This window comes from Mesitornis unicolor, unplaced genomic scaffold, assembly GCF_000695765.1.
Source record: "Mesitornis unicolor isolate BGI_N332 unplaced genomic scaffold, ASM69576v1 scaffold44070, whole genome shotgun sequence".
Taxonomy (NCBI): Eukaryota; Metazoa; Chordata; class Aves; order Mesitornithiformes; family Mesitornithidae; genus Mesitornis; species Mesitornis unicolor.
Window position 1 is genome coordinate 6,947 of NW_010159711.1, and position 2,727 is coordinate 9,673.

The 2,727-nt window shown below is 38.0% G+C and overlaps 1 protein-coding gene across 1 annotated transcript in view; it reads left to right on the forward strand.

The window, feature by feature from the left end:
* Window positions 1-2,727, forward strand: part of ACOT12 (acyl-CoA thioesterase 12) — a gene marked incomplete at its 3' end in the record, with an annotated part of 17,043 nt that overhangs the window by 4,013 nt on the left and 10,303 nt on the right. Inside the window, exons 2-3 of the mRNA XM_010187526.1 lie at window positions 498-558; window positions 1,564-1,665. Of these exons, the coding sequence (XP_010185828.1) occupies window positions 498-558; window positions 1,564-1,665 (163 nt within the window). The remainder of the gene's footprint in view (window positions 1-497; window positions 559-1,563; window positions 1,666-2,727) is intronic.

Genomic DNA, 2,727 nt, shown 5'->3' on the forward strand with positions numbered 1-2,727 from the left:
ATAGTGGTTGAGATGTATGCTGTTAGGACGGAAGGGACATGCTGCATCTCCGTTCTTGGCCAAAACTTAGAAAGTGATCTCTTTTCCCATCCTTCAAAGAATGCACATGGAGTATATCTTGTGTGGTTTTCCAGGTAGATATACTCAGTGGTTTGCTATAACTCAGCAAATGTTCAAACTCAGCCTTTGAACAAAAGCATAATCCAGGCCAAAAGGGGGACCTGGGGCCTGGAGCACACCTGATGCCACAGAGACATCAGCAAGGAGAAGGAATGCTAGTATTAAGCTTATGCAGTTTTCTGAGTGATTAAAATCATTATTGAGCATGAATGAAGTCTGACTGGTGAGTAATAGTGCTATATGTTTTCCAGGACAGTATGGAAGAGACAGACTGATTAATGAGATTTTCTTCACCACTATAAGAAATACCTAGAGAGGTTGATTAAAGCCCTTAAGCTACATGACTACACACCATAAGTTGTTATTCTTCCTAACAGGATTGGACAAATTATTACCATCAAAGCAAAGGTGAACAGAGCGTTCAAAACCAGCATGGAGGTAAGAGATCATCACTCTTATTCCTAACAATATTTACAGAATAGAAGAGAGGTGGGAGGAGTAGAGGAATGCAACAGTCTTACTTGGTTCAGAAGGAACTTTGTGCAGCTATTTAAACAATAATACTGCTTAATGAAACTCCAGTTTCTTAATTACTATTGTAATTGCATGTTTCCTGTAGAGTAATCCATGCCAAAATAGAAACTAGATCCTGAACGCTTTAAATCTTTGGCAGGTGTAATGGACAGGATGGGATAGGGAGTGTTGGTCCAGTTCAAAGCTATTGACCTCTAAGCAGTCTTTGGATCAGAGCTAGGATCCACTGAATAGGTGGAGTTCTAAGAATTTTTGAAACTTCTGATACAAAAATATTTATCTCAGGAGTATGCATGTTCTTACTTGTCATATTGTAACAAGTATGCAACACACTGCCCCATCACTTACTTAAAATCAGAAATGAGCCTTAAGGATTGTGCCCAAATCCAGTTCTCATTAATATTAATAGGAGTGATGCATCTTACAGAGAATGTATTCCAAAAGGTTCTAAAAATTAGAAAAAAATCAGAAGGTTTGATGCATGTCAGTCCTGTCTCATAGGATCAGATACAGTGTTTCACCTTCAAGTGTTTCATTATGTTTTATACAGACTTTTTTGCTTGTGCAGATCTCAGAAAGATTCAGATGTAGACTCCAAATGACACATAAGTAAATGGAAAGCGATATGTAGAAAACTAAATCTAAGTGTGTTTCCTGTTTTTTATTTTACCCTACAAGTGATGCTAACATGCATACACAGTTGTACTAGCATTTCAGAGCTTGGCGAATATTGCAATGTTCTTATGTGTTTAGAGATTCATCAGCGATAGCAGGGCAGTTTTTTTACTTACTTGCTTTTAGGTTTAAGGAGACTGGGTGTGATTAATTTGATAACACACTATTTTGTGTTGACTCAACTGACAGTACCTTTTTTGTCTTCTCCTTCATCCACTACCTCCTTCCTTGTAGGTTGGCATCAAGGTTACAGTACAGGACATTTTGACTAACGTTGAAAAAACTGTGAGTGTGGCATATGCAACATATGTAGCCAAACCAATTGGAGCTGGAAAGGTATTATTTCTGGTTTCTTCTATGCTTGAAGGTACTAGGACTGAGTTTCTGTGAAATAACCCAACTTCTCTGGTTGAGAAACTCAGGAAAACATTAATACCTGTTCATTCTGATCAGTAACAGGAAAACAGCATGAAGTCCAGACTATATGGAGTTTTTTTTCCCCTCATATCTCTACTCTGAAGTTGTTGGGCTTTTTGTGTTTCTACTTTCTCTTGCACATTTGCTAGTAACAGAACTGGTGTCTTTGTAAGGGCTGCAATATTGACAGAGGCAAGCACTGGGAGAGAGATCCCTCTGAGTGTCTTTCCTTTTCAGAAATTGATGTATATACATCTTTAAACCTGCCAGGGGTGTTGGGGGTGAGTTTTCTTTATTGTTCACTCACCCTTTTGAGGAGTTTGTTCAGATATCACTATTCAGACAGAAGATGTTATGTTTAAGCTAGCTTCCAATCTGAATTAATTCTTTGCCATTTATGTTAATTTGTTTTCATGCCGATGTTGTTTCTTCTCCCCAGTGTTTGGCTCCCTGGAGGTATTTAGAAATAGGTCACATTACTGCTTGGCCTTCACATTGCTGTGCCAAACAAGCACAGTTCTTTTAAAGTTTTCATATGAGAAAGGCCAAATATTCCTCAGATCCTCTTAATAAACTCCCTTTTTATATAGTACTCTACTTTATTTGAACATGAGTGACTAGAATCTTATATCTGCCTTTCCTGTCTCATTGTATGTGCACATCCACTGCAGATTGGCAGAGAGCAGTCATCCCAGGAGGAATTAACTTATCCAATCATTTATGCTTTATCTTCTGCAATGATGCATTACAGTTTGCAGAAGAAACAGATCGGAACAGTTTTACCAAAACTGAAGCCCAGCGTGTCTCTGAAAGGTTAATGGCTAAATTGGTTCACCTGAAAGCACTAAAATAGTATAAAGTCAGGATTGTTGTTTATTCATTTGATATCATATCCAAAGCATTGACCCATTTACCCTTTGCCCAGATTTCCTGGGAGGTTAGTTCAGGATTAAATTGGTGATGATTAACTAAGATTAGACT